Raw genomic sequence first — 26,077 nt, forward strand, 5'->3', positions numbered from 1 at the left:
TTGGATTTTGACTGCTTGGTTGGGATTGAGCTGGGATCATAGTTATAGCACTGAAAGAGGCCATTTGGTCCATCATGCCTGTGCTAGTTCTTTGGTAGAGCGATTCAATTAGTTCCACTCTCCTGCTGTTTTCCTCATGAATGTTTTGCCTCCCAAGTGTTTATTAAATTCTTTTTTTAAACCTGCTTCTTCCACCCTTTCAGTAAGTGTGTCATAGATCCCAACAACTCGCTGCAGAGGAAAATATTTCCTCATTTCACTCCTGGTCCTTTTGCCAATCAGCTTAAATTTCTGTCCCCTGGTCACTGTCTCATCGAAAAACACTTTCCCTTATTGACTCAAAGTCATTGAGTTTTACAGCACAGAAACAGGCCCTTCAGCCCATCGTGTTTGCGCCGGCCCTCAAGCACCTATCTATTCTAATCCCATTTTCCAGCACTTGTTCCCTAGCCTTGTAAACTGTGGCTTTTCAAATGCTCACCTAAATGCTTCTTACATATTTGATGCAATTATACAGGGTCTTGGAGAGGCCACACCTGGAATCTGAAGAAGGATGTTCTTACTGTGGAGGGAGGGCAGAGAAGGTTTGCCAGACTGATTCCTGAAATGACGGGACTGACGCTTGAGGAGAGATTGAGTCAGTTAGGATTATATTCACTGGCGTTCAGAGGAATGAGGGGGATTTCATAGAAACCTCTAAAATTCTAACAGGTCTGGACAGGGTAGAGGCAAGAAGGATGTTCCTGATGGTGGGATGTCCAGAACCAGGGGTCAAAGTCTGTGGATACAAGGTAGACTGTTTAGGACAGAGATGAGGAGAAATTTCTTCACCCAGAGAGTGGTCAGCCTTTGGAATTCACTACCACAGAAAACAGTTGAGGCAAAAACATTGAATGTTTTCAAGAAGCGGTTAGATGTAGCACTTGGGGTGAAGGGGATCAAAGAATATGGGGAGAAGGTTGGATCAGGCTATTGAATTGGATGATCATAATGAATGGGAGAGCAGGCTCAAAGGCCCCCTTCTGCTCCTATTTTTTCAATGTTTCTAAATGTTGTGAGGGTTCCTGCCTCCAGCACCTTTCGGGCAGTGACTTCCAGATTCTGACCATCCTTTGGGTGAAAATATTCTTCTTCAAGTCCTCTCAAAATCTCCTGCGCCTCACTCCAAACCAGTCCTGATTCTGAGCAAAAGCAAATTACTGTGGATGCTTTGACAAAGGATCATCCGGACTCGAAACGTCGGCTCTTTTCTCTCCTCACAGAGGCTGCCAGCCCTGCTGAGATTTTCCAGCGTTTTCTCTCATGATTCTGAACACTTCCCTTCAATATTCTTTTCACCTTCTCTGCCGTAAGAAGGACAAACTCAGTTTCTCTAATCTCTCCGGATCTCTAAAATCCCTCATCCCTGGGAAACCTCCTCTGCGCTCTCTCCATGACCTTGTCACCCTCCCCAAAGTGTGGCATCCTGAGTTTATCACGCTATATACTAGCTGAAACCTAATCTGTGTTTTATAAATGGAATCGCATTCCAACCATTATTTTGTAAATTGAGTTTGTGTCTTTATATGCCCTGTTTGTGAACAGAACTCCCACTCACCTGATGAAGGAGCAGCGCTCCGAAAGCCAGTGACTTGTGCTATCAAATAAACCTGTTGGACTTTAACCTGATGTTGTGAGACTTCTTGCTGTGCCCACCCCAGTCCAACGCCGGCATCTCCACATCATGTTTATCAATAAAGCCAAGGATTCCAGATGCTCTTTAATGGCCTTCACACCTTGTTCTTCCACTTTCAGACATCTGTGTACCGAGACTGCCAGGTTTCTCTCTCCCACCACCCATTTAAAATTATGCAATTAAGTTTATATTGCCGGCTCTCATTCTGCCAATCAAAATCACATTCCTCTGTTAAATTTCAACCTCTATTTGCCTTCCCACTTCACCGGTTTGTCTGCCTCCTCTCAGCTTTGCTCCGATGCTCCTCACTGTTCCTGAGCATCTATAAGCTTTGACATTGTGCTCCAAGTCCCAGCTCATGTCAAAAACAGCACCATCTGAAAAGCAGCCACTTTTAAAATGTCTTTCTGGGATGTGGGCATTGCTGGCATCTGTTGCCCCTTGAACTGGGTGTCTCACTCAGCCATTTCAGAGCGCAACTGAGAATCAACCACATTGCTGTGGTTCTGGAGTCACATGTAGGCCAGACCGGGTAAGGATGGCAGATTTCCTTCCCTAAAGGGCATTAGTGAACCAGATGGATTTTCACGACAACCGATGATAGTTTCATGGTCACCGTTACTGAGACCAGCTTTATATTGCAGATTTTATTAATTAAATTCAAATTCCAGCAGCTGCCACCACTCTCCTTAATATTCGCTGTCCTTCTAGTGACAAAAGTGAAGTCCAATAGGATTCCGCTCTCCAAATATAATGTCCTGGCCAGGGGGGAGGGTGAAGTGAGTGCGAAAGAATTCAAAATGTCGTTAAGAGGAGAGTGAGGTGGGAGAGGTCAGGCTGGGAGGCAGGAGACGATGGAGGGAAGAGCGGGAAGTCTATGAGGAGTTAATGGGATGGGGGAAGCGAGTGGAAAGGGGAGGAGGAGTGGAGATACTCTGAATGTGCAGCCCATTGTTTGGGGGAGTTGAAGGTTTCATTTTCAAGCCAAGTTTGGGGAATGTGCAGAAGCTGTGACATTGGTCGGGGAAATATTCTAATCTTTGCTTTTGGTTTTAGTGCTGTGACCTTGGGTATCATGCCAGTCTGAATCGAGCAATGAGGACATTTCTATCAGCGGAGATTAATGTTGAACAATCTAAGCACGAAGGGTTGGAGATCATTGAAAGTGCTATCGACAGTCTAGACGCCTGCAATGATAAGCAGCGTCTGATGGAGTTGTACCACACCGTGTTCTGTCTGCCACCAAAGTTTGACTTCCAGCCGCACATGGGAGACGGGGTTAGTGAATCTCTTTCGAAACCAATCTCTGAAGAGTTCTCCAGCACAGTTAGAAGACAATGTGATAGTGTGAGAATGCACATTCTCAAATTTCTCTTATTACCCTAAACAGACCAGTACTGTACCCCAGTGTTATACAGTGACAGACATGTCCCCACCAGTACTGTGCCCCAGTGTTATACAGTGACAGACATGTCCCCACCAATACTGTGCCTCAGTGTTATACAGTGACAGACCCATCCCCACCAGTACTGTACCCCAGTGATATACAGTGACAGCCCCGTCCCCACCAGTACTGTACCCCAGTGTTATACAGTGACAGACCCGTCCCCACCAGTACTGTACCCCAGTGTTATACAGTGACAGCCCCGTCCCCACCAGTACTGTACCCCAGTGTTATACAGTGACAGCCCCGTCCCCACCAGTACTGTACCCCAGTGTTATACAGTGACAGACCCATCCCCACCAGTACTGTACCCCAGTGATATACAGTGACAGACCCGTCCCCACCAGTACTGTACCCCAGTGTTATACAGTGACAGCCCAGTCCCCACCAGTACTGTACCCCAGTGTTATACAGTGACAGCCCCGTCCCCACCAGTACTGTACCCCAGTGTTATACAGTGACAAACCTGTCCCCACCAGTAAATGTCTTGCCACCACACCTACGTCACAAGAATTTTTTAAATGAAGTTTTAAAGTTTATTTATTAGTGTCTCAAGTAGATTTACATTAACACTGCAGTGAAGTTACTGTGAAAATCCCCCAGAAATGCCGTTACCACGAAGCTTGTGTCAGTTTTGTACCAGTGCATCAGTGTCTGCTTGGAATTGCTTTAAATTGTCCCAATCACATTGAGTGTATGAGCCTGTAGCAGCCAGCTGCGAGAGATAGACTTCTTTCTGAGCACTGGTCGTTGTATTAAGTCTCAAAATTTAAGGGAAAAAGGATGGTGTTTACACCATTGCAATGCTTTGTGTGTTCCCTGTATTTAACAGATCCATTCTCTGCCTGTGTGTTGAATTTGTCTCCCAGCTTTGACTGTGAATGATTTAGAATGTGCTTCTGGTTTTCGGTCTGGGTTCTGTGGTTGAGATTATGGGCGGGATTTTACGACCTCGCTCGAGCGAGACTGGAAATTCCCACCCGGGGTCAACGGACATTTCCATTGTCTGCCCTTCGCCCACTCCGATTCCGAGGCGGGCAAGGCGGTCGGGTTCCGGCGCCTCCACTCTGCCTCTTCTCCCTCACCCCATTGTGTCTTGTGTTTGCTTGCTGCAGGTCTCACATCTGTGCGTTCAGCAGCCAATGCAGGGGGAATTGGTTTTACGATGCCAACAGCTGCAGTCCAGGCTGGCCACTCTGAAGATCGAGAATGAGGAGGTGAGTTCCTGGGGGTTGCTGCCCCTGGGCTGCTATGGTTCAGAGCAGCCCCAGCTCAGCACTGTGTCTCTCAGTGGGTCAGTACAACACTGAATGACCCAGATTCCAACATCGGTCCCTGGGCTGAAATCAGTAAATCGGTTCTGTAACTGGCGGGTGCCAGGTTACTCCAGTGACACTGCACCATTCCCCTCTGCATCAACATAGGGAGATGGTGGCGTAGTGGTATTGTCACTCATAATCCAGCAATCCAGGGTGATGCTCTGAGGACCCGGGTTCAAATCCCACCAATGCAGGTGTTGAGATTTGAATTCAATAAAAATCTGGAATTAAAAGTCTAAAGATGAACCACATCCCGTGAACAAATATTTTTTAAAAAGCTTCCTGACATCAGCCTGATGGTCTCACTTTGTATCAGGAAGATTTGGACTCACAACATAGTGATTCGATATTAATCTTTTTAATTCCGTGTGGTATCTTCTGTTCGTCACGAAGGCCCCTGTTCAAGGCTGAAGAGTCGAACACTTTCCAATCTTTTTGTTTTGACTCATCCCGCTGACATTAGGAAACCTTGGGTCAAGAACGTTCTAACGAGGAGCCGCAGCAGGTTATTCAGCTCATCAAGTCTGCTCCACGATCCAATCGAATCTCGGCTCATCTGTCCCTACCCACCATAACTCCACCTCCTCCAATACCCTGAGCCAACTACAATCTATCAATCTCTTGTCTTGAATATCTCAGTGACAATGCCCCCTCCCCCCCCCACATCTTCCAGGGAAGAAAGTTCGAGAATTATTGTACTCCCAATGTGAAAAGAAAATGCTGTCATTTCAATTCCCAATTTTATTGTTTTCTCAATCTTGATTTCCCCACCAGGGGTAATCGTTTCTCTGCATCCTCACTCTCTCTCTCTCTTCCCCCCCCCCCCCCACCCCCAACCCCACAGTCTCTAGACTGAAGGGGATATAAACCTTCCCCCTTAATTTAACCCATTGTGTCTTGGTATCATTCTGATTAAACTGTGCAGCCATATCCCCACCCCCTCTGAGGCCAAATACACCCACCCAGAGAGCAGTGACTAAAACTGAATACAGTGTTCCCGATGCTGGGGCGTGCAGAGGCTGAGGGGGGAGTGCTGTACTCAGTAGATATCTTCCAGCACCAATCCCTGGGGCACCCAATTCATTCCACCCCCCCTTCACCCCCCCCCCTTCACCCCCCCCCCTTCACCCCACCCTCACCCCCCACCCTTCACCCCCCACCCTCACCCCCCACCCTCGCCCCACACCCTCACCCCCAGCCGCACAAACCCAGAGAACACTCCCATCAGCACCCCTCTCCAGCCTGACATCATAGAATTCCGACAGTGCAGAAGGAAGCCATTCGGCCCATCAAGTCTACACCAACTCTCCAACAGAGCATCCCACACAGGCCCTACCCCCGTTACCTCATGTATTTACCTCACTAACCCTCCCTCACCTACACATTTTGGGATGCTAAGGGGCAATTTACCACGGCCAATCCACCTAACCCGCACATCTTTGGAGTGTGGGAGGAAACTGGAGCACCCGGAGGAAACCCCACGCAGACACAGAGAGAATGTGCAGACTCCGCACAGACAGTGACGCGACGCTGGAATCGAACCGGGGTCCCTGGTGCTGTGAGGCAGCAGTGCTAACCACTGCACTGCCCCACATCATTCTAGTGCATCCTGCCTTCCAGCCAGTGTGTTATCAAAACCATATTATTCCTGGATATCCACGGTGTAAGGCTGCGAAGCAGCCTTTCAAATGGAATCTTATCGAGTGTTTTCTGGCTGACTGGGTTCCCTACATTGAAGGATTTTCCAATGTACGTTTAAGATGTCAGAAACATTTGAGTTTGCCCAGACAGCAGCTCCTGTTACTGAAACAATGTTCGCTGCGACTTGACCAGGTTATTTTGATTATAGGCACTTCTCAATTGTGGTCCTAATTATTTTATCACTTACTGATGTAAGACTAATTGGTCTGCGGTCCTTTTGATTTCTCTGTGTTTAAACTCATTAATATAAAAGCAAAATACTGCAGAGGCTAGAAATCGGAAACAAAAACTGAGAATGCTGGAAATATTTGATTTGATTTATTATTGTCACCTGTATTAACATACAGTGAAAAGTATTGTTTCTTGCGCTCTATACAGACACAGCATACCGTTCATAGAGAAGGAAACGAGAGAGTGCAGAATGCAGTGTTACAGTCATAGCTAGGGTGTAGAGAAAGATCAACTTAATGCAAGGTAAGTCCATTCAAAAGCCTGACAGCAGCAGGGAAGAAGCTGTTCTTGAGTCGGTTGGTACGCGACCTCAGACTTTTGTATCTTTTTCCCGAAGGAAGAAGGTGGAAGAGAGAATGTCCGGGGTGCGTGAGGTCCTTAATTATGCTGGCTGCTTTGCCGAGGCAGCGGGAAGTGTAGACAGAGTCAATGGATGGGAGGCTGGTTTGCGTGATGGATACTCAGGGCAGGCAGCATCTTGGAGAGGAAAACAGAGTTAAGATTCCTTATCACAGAGAGTAATCATCTTGATTAGTTTCTGGGACTTCTCCATAGGTCCCTGATTTCCTGATGTCAGCAGTTTGTAGATTTTATTCTGAGTCTAATCTCACACTCTTGGTAAATAGTTACTGACCCTGGGGTATATCTGTCTTCCTGTAGTCTGTCCAAGTCATCCATGCAAATAGTGGAAAGTTACAAAGTGGTAAAATAAAAAAACATTAGTTTTTCTTTCGGAATGAATGCATTCGGAAAGCCACAGAAGCCCCTGTCCAATCAAAAGTTAAAAGTTCTATTTATTAGTCACAAGTAAGGCTTACATTAACACTGCAATGAAGTTACTGTGAAATTCCCCTAGTCGCCACACTCCAGCGCCTGTTTGGGTCAATGCACCCTAACCAGCACGTCTTTCAGACTGTGGGAGGAAACCGGAGCACCCGGAGGAAACCCACACAGACACGTGCAAACTCCACACAGTGATCCAAGCCGGGAATTGAACCCGGGTCCCTGGCCACTGCGTCACCGTGCCACCCCATTGGCTTTTAATAGCTGCAGACATGGAGACTGGAGCAGAATCCCTCCTGGTTTTTGTGCTTGGATTGAGTCATAGAGGTTTACAGCATGGAAACAGGCCCTTCGGCCCAACTTGTCCATGCCTCCCTTTTATTTTAAACCCCTAAGCTAGTCCCAATTGCCCGCATTTGGCCCATATCCCTCTATACCCATCCTACCCTTGTAACTGTCTAAATGCTTTTTAAAAGACAAAATTGTACCCGCCTCTGCTACTACCTCTGGCAGCTTGTTCCAGACACTCACCACCCTCTGTGTGAAAAAATTGCCCCTCTGGATCCTTTTGTATCTCTCCCCTCTCACCTTAAACCTATGCCCTCTAGTTTTAGACTCCCCTACCTTTGGGAAAAGATATTGACTATCTAGCTGAACTATGCCCCTCATTATTTTATAGACCTCTATAAGATCACTCCTCGGTCTTCTACGCTCCAGGGAAAAAAGTCCCAGTCTATCCAGCCTGTCCTTCTAACTCAAACCATCAAATCCCGGTAGCATCCCTAGTAAATCTCTTCTGCACTCTTTCTAGTTTAATAATATCCTTTCTATAATAGGGTGACCAGAACTGTACACAGTTCATATATTCCAATTGCTTGTTGTTTGCCACAGGTGAAGAAGACAATGGAAGCCACATTACAGACAATCCAGGACATGGTTACTGTCGAAGACTTTGATGTCGCTGACTGCTTCCAGTACACAAACTCCACAGAATCTGTCAAATCCACCCTTTCAGAAACATTCATGAGTAAGCCCAGTATTGCCAAGAGACGGGCCAATCAGCAGGAGACAGAGCAATTCTACTTCACGGTAAGATGATGCGAGGTTCGAGCACACTCTGTCAGGTAGATATAAATCCAGGGGCTCACCTTAGTGATGCTGTGAGCCCTTCCCCCAGAGCACGGGGCCAATGTGACCCTTTCCCTTGTGTATGGCCCCAGCATCACCCTCCTCCTGAGTGGGCTGACTGTGTACCTGTGCCCTTGGGTGGAATGGGACTGTGTGTCCGTGCCCCTGGATGGAGGTGAGGGGGGCATTGTGTGCCGGTGTCCCTGGGTGGGGGTGTGGCGTGTGCCCATGCCCCTGGATGTTCTTGCTCTCGAGGGAGTGCGGCGAAGGTTTACCAGGCTGATACCGGGGATGGCGGGACTGATGTATGAGGAAAGATTGACTAGGTTAGGATTGTTTTCGCTGGAGTTCAGATGAATGAGGGGGGTGGAATCTCAGAGACTTATAAAATTCTAACAGGACTAGACAGGGTAGATGCAGGGAGGATGTTCCTGATGGTGGGGGAGTCCAGAACCAGGGATCACAGTCTGAGGATTCAGGGTAGACCATTTAGGATGGAGGTGAGGAGACATTTCTTCACCCAGAGAGCGGTGAGCCTGTGGAATTCATTACCACATGAAGTAGTTGATGCCAAAACATTGAATGTATTCAAGAGGCGGCTGGATATAGCACTCGGGGCGAATGGGATCAAAGGTTATGGGGAGAAGCAGGATTAGGCTACTGAGTTGGATGAACAGCCATGATGGTGATCAATGGCGGAACAGGCTCAAAGGGCCGAATGGCCTCCTTCTGCTCCTATCTTCTATGTTTGCATCCATGCCCCTGGGTGGGTGGTATATCTGTGCTCCTGGGTGGGAGGGTGAGGGGGGGCATTGTGTGTCCGTACCCCTGGGTGGGAGCATGGTGTATACACATACCCCTGAGTTTGGATGGGAGTGTGGCGTGTGCCCATGCCCCTGAGTGGGGGTGTGGCGTGTCCCCATGTCCCTAGGTTTCGGTGGGGATGTGGCGTGTCCCCATGTCCCTAGGTTTGGGTGGGGGTGAGGTGAGGTCCCCATGCCCCTGGGTAAGGGGGCCCAGATGTCCCAGTTGATGGATTGGATCCCTTCAATGTGTGTTGCTCATTAGCATAGAGGAAGTCGATCACTCAAATGTTTCCATCAGATCTCTGGTGCCCGTGCATCTGCAGATTCAGATTGGGGGGGGGGGGGGGGGGGGGGGGTACCCGAGGCCACACCGCGCGTCGCCGCGTCTTGGTGTTCTGTGTCACTATTGTTTCCTGCTTCGTTCACAGAAACTGAAGGAGTATTTTGAAGGCAGAAATCTGATCACCAAACTGCAGGCGAAACACGACCTTCTACAGAAGACTCTGGGAGAAAGTAGGGAATACTTTTAATCTTCTCCATGATTAGCTCATCAGTGAGTGGTGCGATCCTTTCTGTATAATTTAGCCCAAATCCCTTCAAAGCCTGGCCCACCCCTTAGAGCAAATCCATGATGCGATTAAATCGTTTTTCAACCTCTCTCCGCTAATGCTTCTTTTATCAAAATTCGGAGTTTAAAAGGCCAGCTTTAAGATTTTATATTACACCGTGCTGTTAAAGTCAGCTGCTGCAATTGGTGTTATATCACCACTGGGATAGTCGATGGCCATTAGAATACAGACATCTCTTAAAGAATGACTGATTCAGGATTTTAAACCACTCTGAGGTTTGCCGTTGGAATAACTGTTCAAATTTAGGCTTATTCAAATTTAAAAGCTGGCAATTTCAGTAGATTTTCAAAATACCCTTCCTTAGCTTTGCCAGGAGAAGGACAGCATCTGAGTTCCTGAACCATGAAATCTGGTAAAATATTTTAAATTACTCGATATTGATGTGGAATGGACAGGAATGAGCTTTAACATAGTCACTGCTGTGTAATTATAGCTCGGTGCAGCCTGACGTCAACTTGTCCACATTTTCCATCTCAAACCGTCTTTCCCCGGGTTTTCTGATTTTTAAAAATCTCCCAGTGAAAGCTCCTTGGCCGTCTAAAATCCAGCAACAGCAATCAGCGGAGACGTAAATATATATTTTTCAATATTTTACGCTTGCAGCAAGGAGACTCGAGTTTAAATCGGGGGGTCTCACTTCTAAACCTCGCTGAGACTTTGCATAAAAGTGTAGCGGCTTTTCCCTTAGTTTTAACTTCCAATCGAACAGCTTTCACTCGGACATTCAACAGACGGGATGTGTCGGATCTTATCCTGGAACATTCCAAAAAAGAACAGATTGATCTAAGCTCCAAGAGGGAGAATACACACTAACCTTCAAAGCTTTGAGTAAACAGCTTCTGGATTGCAGGTTTATTTAGTGTATTTGAACTGGACATTACAAGCCTAAAAACTATACATTCGTTGCAAGTTTAACGTGATTAGAATTTCTCATGGGTTAATATTATACTTCAGATAGTTTCACAAAAGCTGCTTCTCACGATACAGTGTTCTTAGAAAAAGCTAGCTCCTTAGTGCTCTGTGTAGTAAGTGTAGACAGTAAGAAGTCTCACAACACCAGGTTAAAGTCCAACAGGTTTATTTGGTAGCAAATACCATTAGCTTTGCTACCAAATAAACCTGTTGGACTTTAACCTGGTGTTGTGAGACTTCTTACTGTGTTCACCCCAGTCCAACGCCGGCATCTCCACATCATAGTAGGTGTAGATACAGCCCTGCAGAGTTACCTGCTCGGTGCACATCAGGCCTGGATTTCAGGTACAAAAGCTAAGTACAATGGAAGGTCCAATTTTGGCGTGTTTTTCATTGCAAAGGTAACAACTCGCAGTCCCACTGAGAGCTTGTCATTTGGGACCCCACCAAACTGACCCTCAAACACGAGCTTTCCTGCATCAATAAAGAATCCCTTCTTCAGAAAGTCTGCGCCCTGTTCCTTCCAGAAATAATAAACAGGAGACGTGAGGAAGAGCAAGGGGAGAAAAATCTGTTGTGAAAGGTCTCCTTTCAAGTCTGCCAGGGGCTGACACACGCCATCTGCTGAGACGGTGTTTGGCTTCCGGAACGATCCCAGATTTTTCCAGCCTGGCTGCTTCCGATCCAGGCCCATCCTGCTGAGCCGAGCACAGCTCCATCTGCTGTTGCTGTGCGTGGAGCCTGGGAAGGCTGCACGGGTTTCCTGACCTGGGCTCACACCCTCTGCTGTGTGTTTGCAGCACTTTCCGCTTTTGTTCCAGCGTTCGCGATTTTCACTGTGTAAATTCCGATTCAGCTGGTTAACCGAGTTTCCTAACTTTGACCCCCTTCCGCCTTTCCCAAATTCCACCTCGCGTGGAAAATGCTTTGTAAAATTCACAGTGAAACAGACAGTCAGTGTTTATACTCCACACAAGTTTCAACCCACCCGACCTCACCTCACCCCATCAACAGATCCTTCTGTTCCTATCTCCCTCCGCTGTTTATCTAACTTGCCTTTAATCTATCTATCCCATTGGCCACAGCTACTGGCTGTGCTAGCAAGCTCCACATTATCTGGGTAAAGATGTTCCTCCTGAGAGATTTATTAATGATCACCTTATATTCATGTCCTTCAGTTTTGCTCTCCCACAACTGGTGGCACAGTGGTTAGCACTGATGCCTCACAGCGCCAGGGACCCGGGTTCAATTCCGACCTCAGGTGATTGTGTGTGGAGTTTGCACGTTCTCCCCGTGTCTGCATGGGTTTCCTCCCACAGTCCGAAAAATGTGCTGGTTAGGTGGATTGGCCATGCTAAATTGCCCCTTAGTGTCAGGGGGACCAGCTAGGGTAAATACGTGGGGTTGTGGGGATAGGGCCTGGGTGGGATTGTGGTCGGTGTAGACTCGATGGGCTGAATAGCCTCCTTCTGCACTGCAGGGTTTCTATGAACTGGAAACATTGTTTTAAATAACTTTTCAAACCCCTTGTTAATTTTGAAGAGCTCTATCAGGTCATCCATTAACTGGAGAAAAGAGCGTGTGTGTGTGTGTGTGTGTGTCCCCCCCCCGTCCGTTCAGTCTTCTCAATAATTATAACTTTTCAGCTCCAATATCAATCTTGTGAATCTTTTTTTTGCACCTTCTGCGGTGGTATTATATCATTTCTCTCCATTGGTATACTTTGAATAAGATATTTACAGTTAATAAGTCCAGTTAAAGGGGCCAAAATGTGCGCACTCAGTGAATGGACAGTTTGTGGTTTGTCATGTTGGCAAGTTGCGTAAGCTCATTCCAAACTGAATCTCGCAAGTTAAATAGGAACGGCATTGGAATCTAGAACTAACAAAGGCATGAATGAGGCAATTTAGCATGGCCAATCCACTTAACCAGCACATCTTTGGAGTGTGGGAGGAAACCAGAACACCCAGAAGAAACCCATGCAGACTCCACACAGACAGTGACCCGAGGCCGGAATTGAACCCGAGTCCCTGGCGCTGTGAGGCAGCAGTGCTGTACCGCCCATGTAGTTTAACTATCGGCCCCAGTGAGAATTTTGATCACAGACTCCAGTGGGAATTGAACTCGTGACCCCTGGTTTACAAGCCCAGTGGTGAGGGTGATCCGGACTCTGGCCTGAGTATGAGTACAGTACAAGCTGTGACCACAGTGCTAATGGTGCAGAAACTGGGAGATTAGCAGCTGTCAATTCACTCGCTCTCTCCCCTTGTAAGACCCTGCACTGAGTTAGAGACGGGGGATTGTGTGTGTGTGGGGTGGGGGGTGGGGGGGTGGGGCGGTGCTAATGGGGGCGGGGGGGGGGGGGGGGGGTGCTAATGGGATGGGTGACCAGACTGTCATTTCAAAGAAAATGATTGATTTACGAAGGTGAGTTTCAGAGAAGTTGATGTATTTTTTTTTCGCTGCAGTTAATACTTTATTCAGAATTGGCCAGCCCCAGAACCTCAGATTGTAAACAGACCATTTCCTGCACAGGAAATGGAAAATCAGGACACCAAAAGGGAATTATTTTGTGGCACAGTTGGTGTGGGACACGGCACGGCACGGGGGTGGGGGAGGGGGTGAGGGGGGTCTGCTTCTTTCCTCCCCACTTTCTCTGGAGCGGATATTATGCGCAATATTAAGATCCAAACGCAGCCAATGGGGCTAGTTCAGTTTAGGAAACCTGGTCGGCCTGGATGGGTTGGGCCGAAGGGCCTGTTTCCGTGTTGTACATCTCTATGACTCTATCCCAAATGACTCCTAAAAAGAAGTTTCAAATTGCTACAGATTCTAGAGTAAGCCTCATGAGTTTAAGCTCTGAGATGGGGAGCTGGATGCTGGTTTCCCAGTTCGTACAGAGGATTGTGGGATAGACCGGAGAGAGGCAATTCACCAAAGATCCTTAGACAGCACCTTCCAAACCCATGACCACTTCCACCTAGAAGGACATGGGCAGCAGATACATGGGGACAGCGCCATCTGCAAGTTCCCCTCCAAGCCGCTCATCATCCTGACTTGGAAATATATCGCCATTCTTTTGCAGTCGCTGGGTCAAAATCCTGGAATTCTCTCCCTAATGGCATTGTGGGTCAACCCACAGCACGTGGACTGCAGCGATTCAAGAAGACAACTCACCACCACCTTCTCCAGAGCAACTAGGGATGGGCAATGAATGCTGGCCAGCCAGCGACACCTATGTCCCATGATTGAATAAAAAAAACAGGAACATGTTGAGGGAGGTTTTCTCAGTAGTTGATGGGTAGCTGATTCGGGAGTGTTGGTATCTGGGTCCTTTCTGATGGGTTGTACAGTTTCTCCATTCCTACGTTGTTCTCACTTCCTGTGATTTAAGAATGGATCTCCCTCTGCACCGACCTGCCCCCTCATCACACACACATTCCACAGACCTGCTGTTAACATAGCTTAACATCCCCAGTAACCTCAGACAAGGGGGTGAAGTGGGCTTTGCCCTCCACCCAGTTTCAGGTGTTTTATTGGCCTGTCATTTAGTTCCAGAATTTTCAGATGACTAACATTTATCTTTTGTTTTTTCTCCGTCTGTTTTAGGTCAGAGGACGGATTATTCCATTGCCAGGTAGGTTTCCCTGTGACTTTACAATTTGTAGTTTTCCTGGTGTTCCCTCCAGTTAGATGCCCAACGCGGTTATCCACTAAAAACGGGAACAGTAAAGCGACCTCTCAGCTGAGCGGGCCTGTTTTACACATGGTAACTGGGCACAGTCCTGGGTGAAGATTGGCAGGAACAGCTGAACCCTGGCCTGCCTCGTACCGAGATGAGGAGAAATCTCTTCACCCAGAGAGCGGTCAGCCTGTGGAATTCGATTCCTCCGAAAGCAGTTGAGGCCAAAACGTTGTATGTTTTCAGGAAGGAATTAGATATAGCTCTTGGGGTGAAGGGAATTATAGGACATGGGGGAAGGTAGGAACAGGCTATGGAATTAGATGTGGGGTGCGTTCAAAGGGCCGAATGGCCTGCTCCTGTATCTATGTTGCATGTTTCTACAGCAGCAAGATCCAGGCTGGTGATTGGGTGGCAGACCTGCTCCATGTACTGAGTGTTGAGCCCCTTTCTGCCATGTACAGAGTTATGAGTCTGGGTGGCCTGATGTCTTCACTTCTTTCCCCCAGCCCTGCAGAAAGCTCCTGCCAATCCTCCTGGGAACCTGAACACAGGTGGGAGTGGGGTGCTATTGAATGCCAGCTCTCTTGCATTAGGTGCCATGCAGTTGGGGCTGGCACGTTAGCACAGCGTGGGCAAGGTTTGTCTTGTGTGATTGAACCTGGCTCACCATCGTGCTTAGCGCTGTTGTGATTATTGCAGCAAGTTGTTTGTTATGTGATCAGTGTGGTGGGATTTGATTTGATTTGAGAGCATTGAGTTTGCACGGCCAGCTCTGAGTGGATAATGTTCTTGCTGTGCTCTAACTCTTTAATTTCCTTTCTCTCATTCTATCCCATTCAGTGGGCGACGGAACTCCAGTGTGAGGAAACAGGTAACTACCCTATAAGGGCCCTTGATACTTTCGATTAAACTGTCCAATTACATCAGCGGGAACACAGTTTCTAGAAGCTTCTGAACTGGGCCTCTGGTAGTCCCATTTGGAGCCCCCACACCTCCTCGGTGCAGCTCCAGCTTGGAACAACCATGGCGAAGGCCCAATTATCTGATCTTGCACATGGCTGGTCTGAAGACCCGTGACTCTGAAGTTGTTATTTTCCGTCGTACTGACTGAGGGACTGCTTCGTCAGAACAACATTTCCAGCGTACAACCAAACATCCCGCCTTGCGCTTCAGCCACTTAGGTGGTCAAACCTGAATTAGTCATAGAATCATAGAGGTTTACAGCATGGAACCAGGGACCCGGGTTGGGTCACTGTCTGTGTGGAGTTTGCACATTCTTCCTGTGTCTGTGTGTGCCGCCCCTTTTTTTACCACTAAGCTCGTCCCAATTGCCCGCGTTTGGCCCATATCCCTCTATACCCATCTTACCCATGTAACTGTTAGAACGCTTTTTAAAAGACAAAGTTGTACCCGCCTCTACTGCGATCTCTGGCAGCTTGTTCCAGACACTCACCATCCTCTGTGTGAAAGAATTGTCCCTCTGGACCCTTTTGTACCTCTCCCCTCTCACCTTAAACCTATGCCCTCTAGTTTTAGACTCCCCTACCTTTGGGAAAAGATGTTGACTACCTACCTTATCTATGCCCCTCATTATTTTATAGACCTCTAAAGTAAAGTTAAAGTTTATTTATTAGTCACAAATAAGCCTTACATTAACACTGCAATGAAGTTACTGTGAAATTCCCCTATTCGCCACAGTCCGGCGCCTGTTCGGATCACTGCACCTAACCAGCGCGTCTTTCAGGATGTGGGAGGAAACCGGAGCACCCGGAGGAAACCCACACAGACACAGGGAGAATGTGCAAACTCCGCACAGACAGTGACCCAAGCCGGGAATCGAACCCGGGTCCCTGGTGCTGTGAGGCAGCAGTGCTAACCACTGTGCTACCGTGCCGCCCCATATCTCTATAATTATCTCTATAAGATCACCCCTAAGCCTCCTACGCTCCAGGGAAAAAAAGCCCCAGTCTATCCAGCCTCTCCTTATAACTCAAAATATCAAGTCCCGGTAGCACCCTAGTAAATCTTTTCTGCACTCTTTCTAGTTTAATAATATCCTTTATATAATAGGGTGACCAGAACTGTACACAGTATTCCAAGTGTGGCCTTTCCAATGTCTAGTACAACTTCAACAAGACGTCCTAACTCTGTACTCAATGTTCTGACCAATGAAACCAAGCGTGTTGAATGCCTTCTTCACCACTCTGTCCTGTGACTCCACTTTCAAGGAGCTATGAATCTGTACCCCTAGATCTCTTTGTTCTGTAACTCTCCAAAACACCCTACCATTAACTGAGTAAGTCCTGCCCTGGTTCGATCGACCAGAATGCATCACCTCGCATTGATCTAAATTAAACTCTTAAAGGGGATTCCTCCCGGTTTGTACTCCAGTGTTACCAAACAGCCAGTCACTGCTGACAGCTGGGTATCCAGACAATGCACTCAGTCATTTTCCAAAGACTACAAGCGCTGATCGCTCGTGTTTTATGGCAAATTTCGCATCAACAAAGCCGCATTTTGTAATGATGTAAATCAGCTGATCTCTGTAACTGGGTGAGGGGGTGGATGTGTCTGGGAGAGGGTGAAGAGGGAATTTTGTATTTTATTTCGGAAGGATTGAGCCGTGCAGTGGAAGTTGCTTCAAGATCAGAAAGATTTGTACTAAATAGTGTTTCGATTGGCCTGTAGTTTTGAGAATCCCACTGGCGTGAATGGCCGGAGACTCCAACCTTTGGTTTTCCCGATCACATCCTGTCCAAGGGTTTGGGAGAGACTGAAAGAGTCTCCCAGATTTTGGGGCAGTAATCCGGCAAAATTAAGTCTCAGGAAAGATGAATATAAAATTGTCTTTTTTCTTTGAAAAAGGTTTGGGACATCCTGTAAGAGCACAGTGGGTAATACTCCTGGTGCCTGTAATTACTTGGAGGGATTTTGGGTTCATCCAGAGGGGTTTGTGGGGGATTGAGTTGTATAAACTCCAGGTTGATTATAGAGTCTGAGATTTCCTTGCCACTGATCATTTTTATCCTGTTGTTTCTAGGACGGGAATCAGATCATTCCTCTGGTGGTGGAAAGCTGCATCCGTTTCATTATCCGAAATGGTACGTGGAGGGTCTAATCATTGGATAACATAGCACAGAGGAGGCCCTTCAGCCCATCGTGCCTGTTCTTTAGTAGGGCTGTCCAGTTAACTCCCTTTCCCTGATGGGAGGGTGGGTTGGGATACAGGGGAAGAGGGGGACTGGGGAGGGGATGTGGAGGGTGGGGGATAGGGAGGGTGGGGGATGGGGTGGGGGGGGGAGGGGAAGGGGTGGTGGGTGGGATGTTACTCCTGGTTTGTTGAGCATTGAAGTTTTTGGGTTTTGAGGTTGAGGGAAGGGAGGTGGAAGCAGAGCTGGTGCTGGGGGGGGGGGGCAGTTTTTATATTTCCTGTTCCCGGATCTATGACACCAGCCAATGGGGCCCATTAACCTGGTAATCAGCGAGATCTGACATCCTCGGCCAGGGTGGGAATGTGACAGCGTGTCAGCTGTCCGTGTTGCGGTAATTAGCTTAGCATGAATGAAGACGGCAATCCCATCCAGCTGCTGGGTATCTCCTCAAATCAATCCCAGTAAAAACTGGGACTTCCTGGAGTGGAGGGAGCTGTGAAATGCTGGAAAACAGCTGCATGGAATTCCTTTATCCGCGGCTGGGCTGGAGAGGGACCGATAGCCACCAGCTCATTGTGACGTTAATTTGAATCTTGTTACCCAAAGGTCTGCAGCACGAAGGAATTTTCCGAGTGTCAGGATCACAAATTGAAGTTAACGATATCAAAAATGCCTTTGAGCGGGGTAAGTGCTGGAATTAATTATCTTCTCCAACTCTGGGTGTGTTTATCCAGACACTCTCCTGGCTTTAGTTTTCAGTCCGAGGGAAACAGTCGGTGCCCTCATTTACCTGAACCTTAGATTTGATTGGAAATGAAGCAGCTCTGTGTAATGTCTGTCTGTGCGGCAACTGGAGCCAGGCTGGTTGAGGCAGCTGATAGGATCAGTGGAAAGAGAGTCCTTGGCTCCGATCGCTGGACACCCTTTCCCTCCAGACTGCACTCAGGACGTGTCAGATGAACATAGAAAGCCACAGCACAAACAGGCCCTTCGGCCCACAAGTTGCGCCGATCACATCCCCACCTCTAGGCCTATCTATAGCCCTCAATCCCATTAAATCCCATGTACTCATCCAGAAGTCTCTTAAAAGACCCCAACGAGTGTGCCTCCACCACCACCGACGTCAGCCGATTCCACTCACCCACCACCCTCTGAGTGAAAAACTTACCCCTGACATCTCCTCTGTACCTACCCCCCAGCACCTTAAACCTGTGTCCTCTCGTAGCAACCATTTCAGCCCTTGGAAATAGCCTCTGGGAGTCTACCCTATCCAGACCTCTCAACATCTTGTAAACCTCTATCAGGTCACCTCTCATCCTTCGTCTCTCCAGGGAGAAGAGACCAAGCTCCCTCAACCTATCCTCATAAGGCATGCCCCCCAATCCAGGCAACATCCTTGTAAATCTCCTCTGCACCCTTTCAATGGCTTCAACATCTTTCCTGTAATGAGGTGACCAGAACTGCGCGCAGTACTCCAAGTGGGGTCTAACCAGGGTCCTATAAAGCTACAGCATTATCTCCCGACTCCTAAACTCAATCCCTCGATTAATGAAGGCCAGTACGCCGTACGCCTTCTTGACCGCATCCTCCACTTGCGAGGCCGATTTAAGAGTCCTATGGACCCGGACCCCAAGGTCCTTCTGATCCTCTACACTGCTAAGAATGGTACCCTTCATATTATACTGCTGCTTCATCCCATTGGATCTGCCAAAATGGATCACCACACACTTATCCGGGTTGAAGTCCATCTGCCACTTCTCCGCCCAGTCTTGCATTCTATCTATGTCTCGCTGCAACTTCTGACATCCCTCCAAACTATCCACAACACCACCTACCTTGGTGTCATCAGCAAACTTACCAACCCATCCCTCCACTTCCTCATCCAGGTCATTTATGAAAATGACAAACAGCAAGGGTCCCAGAACAGATCCCTGGGGCACTCCACTGGTCACTGACCTCCATGCAGAGAAAGACCCCTCCACAGCCACTCTCTGCCTTCTGCAGGCAAGCCAGTTCTGGATCCACAAGGCAACAGCCCCTTGGATCCCATGCCCTCTCACTGAAATGCTGAAATAAATAAAGACAGGTTCAGCACCTCCCGACTGGGTGTGGCTGCACTCGGGTCTCAGTGCCGTACTGAACTGTCAGGAGACAGACACACTGACACGCTGGAGAAGGAGTGGGAGGGGTGTTGTGGGGAGGGTGAGGGGTGCGGTGTTCTCAGCCCCCATTGCCCTTTCATTGTGACTACAGTGTCCCAACACGCAGAGCACACCCTGTAGGTTAGATAGAGTTGGCTGCACATGGTGAGTGCTCCCAGCACTAATACACCAGGCTAACGTTTGCACTTGTGATAGGGTTGAGGCGCATCCTGAACGAGCTCCTCCATTTTACATCCTAATGGGCACCATTGGGAACAGGTTAGAGGTTATACCCTCCTGGGGCACTATGGGTGGGCACATTTTTAAAAATGTATTTTGTGGGATGTGCATGTCACTGGTAAGGCCAGCCTTGGTTACCCATCCCCTATTGGGATTTGGACAGGTAAGTGAGCAAGTGGCTAAGAACATGGAAGTTGGGATATAATGTGCATAAGTGTGAGGTTATCCACTTCAGCAGGAGGAACTGAGTATTTCTTAAATGGTGAGAGATTGGGAAGTGTTGGTGTCCAGAGGGAACTGGGTGTCCATGTTCACGAGTCACTAACACAATGGTGCAGCAAGCAATTAGGAAGGCAGATGGTATGTTGGCCTCTATTGCAAGATAATCTGAATAGAAGAGTAAAGATGTCTCGCTGCCATTGTATAGAACCTTGTTCTGACTGCACCTGGAATATTGTGTTCAACTTTGGACCCCATTCCTAAGGAAGGATTATACTTGCATTGAGGGAGTACAGCAAAGGTTCACCGGACTAATTCCTGGGATGACCAGACAGTCCTGTGAGGAGAGGTTGGGGAGACTGGGCCTGTACTGTACAGTGTTTAGGAGAGGTTGGAACTTGCAAAATTCTTAAGGAGCTAGACAGGGGAGATGTAGATAAGATGTTTCCCCTGACGGGAGTGGAGGAGGGGGGAGTGGGTCTAGAATGAGGGGATACAGTCTCAGAATAAGGGACAGGCCATTTGGGACTAAGATGAGGAGGAATTTCTTCACGCAGAGGGAAGTGAATCTTTGGAATTCTTTTCCCCAGAAGCTCAGTCAGAGATCAGTAGATTTCTGGGGACTAATGACATCAAGGAATATGGGAATAACACAGGGAGGTGGTCTTGACCTAGTTGAATGGTGGAGCAGGCTCAAGGATCTGAATTGCTGGTTCCTATCTTCTTATTGCCTTTAAAATGGTAGTGTTGAGCTGTCTTCTTGAACCATTGTAGTTTATGTGGTGTAGGTAAACCCACTGTGCTGTTAGGGAAAGAGTTCCAGGATTTTGACCCAGCAACAGCAAAAGAACAGCTGATATATTTCCATGTCAGGATGGAGAGTGGCTTGGAAGGAAACTTGTGTTCCCATGTCCCTGCTGCCTTTGTCTTTCTAGATGGTAGAATCAAAGGAACCTTGGCAAGTTGCTGCATTGTGTCTGCTGCCACTGTGTGCCAATGATGGAGGGAGTGAATGTTTTAAGGGTTGTGGATGGGATGCCAGTGAAGTGGGCTGCTTTGTCCTGGTGATGGTGTGAAACTTTTTGAGTGTTGTTAGGAGCTCATCCAGGCAAGTGGAGAGCATTCTGTCAAACTCCTGACTTGTGCCTTGTGGTTGGTGGACAGGCTTTGGGCAATCAGGAGGTGGGTTACTCGCTGCAGGATTCCTAGCCTTTGACCTGCTCTTGTAGCCAGTGTGTTTACATGGCTGGGTCCAGTTCAGTTTCTGGCCAATGTTAACCCCGAGGGTGTTGATAGTGGGGGATTCAGCGATGGTCGGTGCCTGGTGCTTCAGAGGAATTTTGTAGTCCCCCCCTCCCCGGACCATTCCCACTACCTCCAATTCTTTGCCAAAGAGGTTGTAATTGGGAATGGTAATCTCCTGCTGGTTCCAGATGGGTAAATAAGTTGGGAGATTTTAATTTCCCACAAAGCCAACTAAAGCTGGGTTCAAATTGTGCTGTCTTTGTCAATTCACTTCACTCAGTCATTGTGCTGTTGTTTGCAGGTGAGGATCCTTTGGCTGGGGATCAGAACGACCACGATATAGACTCGATAGCAGGCGTCCTGAAACTACACTTCAGAGGATTGGCCAGCCCGCTTTTCCCCAAAGAGATTTTCCATGACCTGATTTCCTGTGTCAGTAAGTTGAAGCTTCCCTTCTCCGGGACGTCTGGACTTTACGGTTTGTACATGTCTCTGATTGCTGTGGGCCTAAAGGATTGAGAAGTAATTGGGCTGAAAGGATTGAAGAGTAAAAAGAGACGGATTGAACAGAGGATTGAAAAAGGTTGTCAGAATGGGCAACGTTGCATTAAATGTGATTGGCTGTCGAAGGGTTAACCCCTTCATCACCTGAACCCAATATCATCCTTTATGTCCATTGGCGTAGTGTCTTAGTGACTGATGGATTGTCATGGGCCGCACCCACTCCAGTCTCGGCTGGGCTTTCAGAGGAAGGGGCTGTGTCAGAGTTGGAGCTCTCCCCAGGGGGCTGGGAGGATCAGTGAGATAATACCACACTGCGCCACAGGCTCAGACTGACCCTGGCGATGTGTCACCTCTGGACTTGCTGCCTGATGTCACTCGGCACTGTTTATCCCTTTGAGGCTATGTCCTTGCTGCTTATAATGTTGCTCTGACTCCATCTCTGAGGCCACTCTGAGACTGGAGTCTGTGATCTAGCCCTTTAGAAAGGGCGCAGAGGAGTTTACTAGAATGTTGGGGATTAGAGGCTGCACTTGTGTGGAGAGACAGGAGTCGCTGTTCTCCTTGACGCAGAAGATTAGGGGGAAATTTGATGGAGGTGTTTGGAAGTGATAAAATTAATAAAACCAAAAGCACTCATCCTGAACCTCATTTCCACTTTCCTGTGTTTTCCCCATGATCCTGGATTCTCTGGGTGGGACCTTACGGCCTCGCTCGTCCCAAAAACATAAAATCCTGCTCAAGGTCAAAGGACCTTTCCGTGGTCAGCCCCTCGCCCGCTCCGATTCCCCGGTAAAATTCCAGCCTCTGTGTCCAATGATCTGTCTGCCTCAGTGTTGACTCACTGACACAGCATCTGCAATCCTCAGCGATGGAGAACTCCAAAGATTCACAACCCTCTGAGTGAAGAATTCCTCCTCATCTCAGTCCTGAGATTACACCCCCTGAGTTTTAGACTCTGCGTCGAAAGGGAAGCAGCTTCTCGGTATCCACCCTGACACACGCACGCGCACTCCGGAGTATTGGCTCATTCTACTCAATCGCCTTTATTCCCACTGGCCAAAGGATCAGTAAACAGAGGGGGCAGACTCAACATAATTGATGAAAGAGCGAGACAGGAGATGGGAGGAACTATTTTTCTGTAATGAGTCACTGATCAGGAGGGTGCTGCCTGAGAGGGTGACGGAAGCAGATTCAATAGGAACTTTCAGAAGGAAATTGAAGTTATATTTGTTGGGGGAAGAGGAGACAGGGCGGGACTAAACAGATAGCTGGGCTAGGCAGGATGGGCTGAAGGGCCTCCTCCTGTGCTGTATAATGATACGGTATTACAGAGAGTCTGGAACTCCCATTTAACAGAATTACCTGGTGTTTTAGCCAGAGTCTTGGCTGCTGTTTCCGAGGACATTGATGAACTGTAACAGCGAGGCACTCTGGTTGGGAATCAGGAAAGGTGAGATTGAGTGAGCTGGAGAGGGAATTTTCCCGTCTTTGAAGCTAAAAAGTACGAGGCAAACAGCTGGAGAGAGCCGGGTCCGTCTCCTCAATCAGTGCGGAGGGGTGCGGGGAATCTCCCAGTGACAGGACTCGACCGCTGAGTGAGAACTGAAGTCAGCTGGTAACGGGGGTGTGTGTGGGGGGGAGCGCGGGGGCGGGGGGGGGAGGGGTGCGTGGCGTGAGTGTGTGTGTGAGTGTATTGGGAACGCAGGGCAGCGACACCCCGTCCCCCCCGTCCCAGCTTCATTTCATCATCATCTGTCATTAAATCTTTACCTTTCCTCAGATTTTCTTTCCTCCTCCATCAGCGCTCCCAGCTTTTCATGCCTCTCTCTCTCTCTCTTCACCCTCCCTCCCCTTTCTCTCTCCTCTCGCTCCTACTGTTTCCATTCATTTCCTCTGTCTCTCATCCTCCTTTATCCCTTCCACTTCACTTCCTCTTTGATCCCCCGTTTCTCTCGTTCCCTCTATCACACACCCTACCCACACTCTGTCTCTCTCTCTCTCTCTACCCCTCAACATTTGTCTTTCTCAATCCATCTCCCCCCCCACCCCCCAGCGCACTCTCTCTCTCACACACTCACTCTCTTTCTCTCTTTTTCTCTCTCGCACTCTCTCTTTCTCTTTCTCTCTCACACTCTCTCTCTCTCTTGCACACACTCTCTTGCACACACTCTCTTGCACACACTCTCTTGCACACACTCTCTTGCACACACTCTCTGCACACTCTCTCGCACACTCTCTCTCGCACACTCTCTCGCACTCTCTCTCGCACTCGCTTTCTCTCTCGCTCTCTCGCGCGCTCTCTCTCTCGCGCTCGCGCGCTCTCTCTCTCGCGCTCGCGCGCGCTCTCTCTCGCGCTCGCGCGCGCTCTCTCTCTCTCGCGCTCGCTCTCTCTCTCTCGCGCTCGCGCGCGCTCTCTCTCTCTCGCGCTCGCGTGCGCTCTCTCTCTCTCGCGCTCGCGCGCGCTCTCTCTCGCGCTCGCGCGCGCTCTCTCTCTCTCGCGCTCGCGCGCGCGCTCTCTCTCGCGCTCGCGCGCGCTCTCTCTCTCGCGCTCGCGCGCGCTCTCTCTCTCGCGCTCGCGCGCGCTCTCTCTCTCGCGCTCGCGCGCGCTCTCTCTCGCGCGCTCTCTCTCTCGCGCTCGCGCGCTCTCTCTCTCTCGCGTCGCGCGCTCTCTCTCTCTCTCTCGCGCGCTCTCTCTCTCTCTCTCTCGCGCGCTCTCTCTCTCTCGCGCGCTCTCTCTCTCTCTCTCTCGCGCGCTCTCTCTCTCTCTCTCCGCGCGCTCTCTCTCTCTCTCCTCTCTCGCGCGCTCTCTCTCTCTCGCGCGCGCTCTCTCTCTCTCTCTCGCGCGCGCTCTCTCTCTCTCGCGCACTCTCTCTCTCTCTCGCGCGCGCTCTCTCTCTCGCGCGCGCTCTCTCTCTCTCTCGCGCGCGCTCGCTCTCTCTCTCGCGCGCGCGCTCTCTCTCTCGCGCGCGCTCTCTCTCTCGCCCCCCTCTCTCTCTCTCGCACCCCCTCTCTCTCTCTCGCGCCCCCTCTCTCTCTCTCGCACCCCCTCTCTCTCTCTCGCACCCCCTCTCTCTCTCTCGCACCCCCTCTCTCTCTCTCTCGCACCCCCTCTCTCTCTCTCGCACCCCTTCTCTCTCTCGCACCCTCTCTCTCTCTCTCTCGCACCCTCTCTCTCTCTCTCGCACCCTCTCTCTCTCTCTCTCGCACCCTCTCTCTCTCTCTCTCGCACCCTCTCTCTCTCTCTCGCACCCTCTCTCTCTCTCTCTCGCACCCTCTCTCTCTCTCTCTCGCACCCTCTCTCTCTCTCTCGCACCCTCTCTCTCTCTCTCGCACCCTCTCTCTCTCTCTCGCGCCCTCTCTCTCTCTCTCGCACCCTCTCTCTCTCTCTCTCTCTCGCACCCTCTCTCTCTCTCTCTCGCACCCTCTCTCTCTCTCTCTCGCACCCTCTCTCTCTCTCTCGCACCCTCTCTCTCTCTCTCGCACCCTCTCTCTCTCTCTCTCTCTCGCACCCTCTCTCTCTCTCTCTCGCACCCTCTCTCTCTCTCTCTCTCGTACCCTCTCTCTCTCTCTCGCACCCTCTCTCTCTCTCGCACCCTCTCTCTCTCTCTCTCTCTCTCGCACCCTCTCTCTCTCTCTCTCGCACCCTCTCTCTCTCTCTCTCGCACCCTCTCTCTCTCTCGCACCCTCTCTCTCTCTCTCTCGCACCCTCTCTCTCTCTCTCGCACCCTCTCTCTCTCTCTCTCGCACCCTCTCTCTCTCTCTCTCGCACCCTCTCTCTCTCTCTCGCACCCTCTCTCTCTCTCTCGCACCCTCTCTCTCTCTCTCGCGCCCTCTCTCTCTCTCTCACGCCCTCTCTCTCTCTCTCTCACACCCATCATCATTTTCAGTCTGTGCTTATCCTGCTCTTGAAACCATTTGTTGACCATTGAGTCTAATTGATTCTTTAGGATTGAGTTCAATGAAAGAAGGTCTGTTTTGTTCTGTGTGGGTTTAATTCCAACTCCAAGACAGTGATTGCATTGTTCAGGCATTTTGATGACTATCAAAGGGTTTTTGAAGTAGTAGCAGGGTCAAAGGCTGTTCTTAATGAGTCCAAGTTTATCTCTAACCCAGACCCCAGTGCCGCTGCAGACAGAGCTGGCCCAGCACAGTAATGCAGCTCCAGTGCCGCTGCAGACAGAGCTGGCCCAGCACAGTAATGCAGCTCCAGTGCCGCTGCAAACAGAGCTGGCCCAGCACAGTAATGCAGCTCCAGTGCCGCTG

General features: G+C 49.2%; 1 protein-coding gene across 4 annotated transcripts in view; it reads left to right on the forward strand.

Moving 5' to 3' along the window:
• The window catches only part of srgap2 (SLIT-ROBO Rho GTPase activating protein 2), a 147,822-nt gene extending 125,879 nt beyond the window's left edge, over positions 1-21,943 (forward strand). For 3 of the 4 annotated variants that reach the window (XM_078241982.1, XM_078241985.1, XM_078241984.1), the window contains exons 7-15: positions 2,732-2,953; positions 4,235-4,336; positions 8,045-8,242; positions 9,516-9,600; positions 14,238-14,265; positions 15,154-15,184; positions 17,354-17,414; positions 18,072-18,149; positions 21,612-21,943. In XM_078241982.1, the coding sequence (XP_078098108.1) occupies positions 2,732-2,953; positions 4,235-4,336; positions 8,045-8,242; positions 9,516-9,600; positions 14,238-14,265; positions 15,154-15,184; positions 17,354-17,414; positions 18,072-18,149; positions 21,612-21,829 (1,023 nt within the window). In that variant the 3' untranslated portion in view covers positions 21,830-21,943. Of the gene's footprint in view, positions 1-2,731; positions 2,954-4,234; positions 4,337-8,044; positions 8,252-9,515; positions 9,601-14,237; positions 14,266-15,153; positions 15,185-17,353; positions 17,415-18,071; positions 18,150-21,611 lie in introns of those variants that run through there. The other variant, XM_078241986.1, reaches the window with a different exon arrangement.
• The last annotated feature ends 4,134 nt before the right edge of the window (positions 21,944-26,077 follow it).

The sequence above is a fragment of the Mustelus asterias genome, chromosome 25 (genome assembly GCF_964213995.1).
Source record: "Mustelus asterias chromosome 25, sMusAst1.hap1.1, whole genome shotgun sequence".
In the NCBI taxonomy this organism is placed as follows: Eukaryota; Metazoa; Chordata; class Chondrichthyes; order Carcharhiniformes; family Triakidae; genus Mustelus; species Mustelus asterias.